The sequence below is a fragment of the Sinocyclocheilus anshuiensis genome, unplaced genomic scaffold (assembly GCF_001515605.1).
Source record: "Sinocyclocheilus anshuiensis isolate Anshui unplaced genomic scaffold, SAMN03320099.WGS_v1.1 scaffold20186, whole genome shotgun sequence".
Taxonomy (NCBI): domain Eukaryota; kingdom Metazoa; phylum Chordata; class Actinopteri; order Cypriniformes; family Cyprinidae; genus Sinocyclocheilus; species Sinocyclocheilus anshuiensis.
This window is the reverse complement of record NW_015558551.1, coordinates 1-2323: the sequence shown is the minus strand read 5'-3', so window position 1 is coordinate 2323 and position 2323 is coordinate 1. Positions and strand designations below refer to the sequence as shown.

At 39.2% G+C, this 2323-nt stretch overlaps 1 protein-coding gene across 1 annotated transcript; it reads left to right on the top strand.

Moving 5' to 3' along the window:
- The first annotated feature begins 6 nt into the window (after positions 1 to 6).
- LOC107679382 (vitelline membrane outer layer protein 1 homolog) lies at positions 7 to 2119 on the top strand. Its single transcript, XM_016474900.1, has 5 exons — positions 7 to 64; positions 519 to 646; positions 785 to 898; positions 1605 to 1786; positions 1878 to 2119. The coding sequence occupies exons 1-4, from the start codon at positions 23 to 25 to the stop codon at positions 1783 to 1785; spliced, it is 465 nt and encodes a 154-aa protein (XP_016330386.1). The 5' UTR covers positions 7 to 22; the 3' UTR covers position 1786; positions 1878 to 2119.
- The last annotated feature ends 204 nt before the right edge of the window (positions 2120 to 2323 follow it).

The window sequence follows — 2323 nt, the reverse complement described above, 5'->3', positions numbered from 1 at the left end:
GGGGTCGTGGGGTCCGAGGGAAATGTGTCCAACTGGAACGTACGCTGCGGGATTCAGTCTAAAGGTAAGTTAAGAATTGAATTATGGTAGTATGGGGTTTGTTTAATGCTTGAAAGTGAGCTGGTGACTGAGGGTTCAAGGTTCAAATCCTTAGGGAAAAAAAATCCCTGGAGTTGCTGTTAGTGATTCAATTCCAGGCTGTTTCTAAAACTCTGGAGTTGTGTTTAGTGATTCAGTTCCAAGTGTTTCTAAGGAAACTGCACCTGCTCAAGTTTTTGACTGCTTTGGTTCATACTAAAGAAACCAAGTTGAATGTTACTATGGATTGGGTTAATCCAGGGATTCCCAGCCCTGTTTCTGAACATACACCAACAGTAAATGTTTGATTCAACTGAACACGTCTTTAGTAGACCTCCAAAATGTGTGATGTTGGTGGACCTCCAGGAACACTAGAGGTTTGGAGTTAAGATTACTCCTTTTGTCTTTCTTATGTCTTACTGTTGTGGTTTTTGTTTAAGGTGGAAGCTCCTATTGGTCGTGGGGATGATACTGCAGTCAATGGGATTCGCCTTCACTGTGTTGAGATTTTTCAAGGCTTCTCACACTCTTATCACGACTACGCCTCAGTTCAGTCAGATGTAGGCAGGTAATGGGCTAAAGAGTAATCCTGTAGCAGGTTTGCAGTTAAGAATTGTTACATTAAGAGTAGGAGGCAGTTTTTTCATAAGCTAGACAATTTAATTAATGACTATTGGTTTGATCAGCAAAACTGTTTATTCTTCAGCTGGGGTCGGTGGACTGATATCAAATGGTGTCCTTCTGGATTCTTGACTGCTTTTCAGCTGAGAGTCGAGAAATCTCAAGGAGATGGTGATGACACGGCCGCAAACAACATCATGTGAGTTTGTGCTGTGCTAAAAATCCTTTAAACTAATTTGGTGCTCTAAAATGACTGGTCTTTAACAAATTGCTTGTAAATTATTATTATTATTATTATTATTTTTATTATTGTTGTTAACTATCATCACCAAATCTTACTGGAATTGATTGCAGGGCTCCAGACTGCGACTAAAAATATTAATTCGTGAGTAATATTTTTGCTGAGGTCGCCACTGGCGACTATATAAATAGGGCTCCAGACTGTGACGAAAGTGGTTGCATTTGCGGCTTAAAATTATTAATTTGAGTTTGCTGACGTCGCCACTGACGAGTGGCTGTGCACAGTTTTGGTGAGAAAACGACCAGTGCTAACGGTGCACTTGCTAAAAGCAGATCTGGTTGTGGCATTGGTGGTGTTGTGATAATACTGTATACCGTGATAAAGCTTTAGCAATTATTGCAACAGGAAAATCTGATAGCGTCACAAGCCTAGCTCCCACTTTAAGTGAACCTTAGTTCCCAGGACATCTACAGTACAAGATGAATTAAAATGCTGATAAACGCATGAAAAGATGAGACCAACACATGTGACTAATGTTAGTGTTAAATTTATAAAAATAAAAACTCTGTGGCACCTAAAGTCAAATTGCAAGTTCAAAGAGATTGGTTTGCCTTTTGTTAGTATTGATCGAAACAACATGTTGTTGCACCCAAACTTCTTCCAGGTTCAAATGCAGTGGAGGGTCTTTACTGCAGGGTGACGGCACACACTGGGGTGATTGGGGTGACTGGAGTCAAACATGTGAAGGAAAAGGGATTTGTGGTATCAAGACACTGATAGAAAAGCCTCAAGGACGAGGAGACGACACCGCTCTCAATGACGTGCGCATGTACTGCTGCAACTAAGGTGACATGAACACAATCCAACACTTGCAGAGCTGTTTGGAAGATCTCCGTGATGTTAGTGCTGGCTTATCGGAGTTTGGCTTTTCTTTCAGGTGTTAGAGGACAACAACAAGAACAGCAAGAAGATCAGATGGATCATAATTGATCAGCATACTGTTATGAGCTCACATTAACCATGTCATACAACAGCTAGTCAAAAAAATAAAGCCTGAGATGTGATCAGGACCTCAACACAAAGCAAAGACTGACAGTACATCTCACTTATTGTGTCTTATCAGTCCATGCATTTCAAATCCATGAACTCCATACTCTACATTAACTGTAAAGCTGTAAACCTGCTTTTTTCTGTAACATGGTTAATTGGGTGTTTTTTTTTTTTTTTTTTTTTTTTTTTTTTTTTTTTCTTTCTGAGGGCATAATATCCTAACATCTATTAAAATATCCAATTTACTTGATGACATTAGTGTTTGTCTGTTGATTTAATGTGACTCGTTGACCTGATTGAAATCAATAAGTGAATGTAGAATTTATTTTTTTT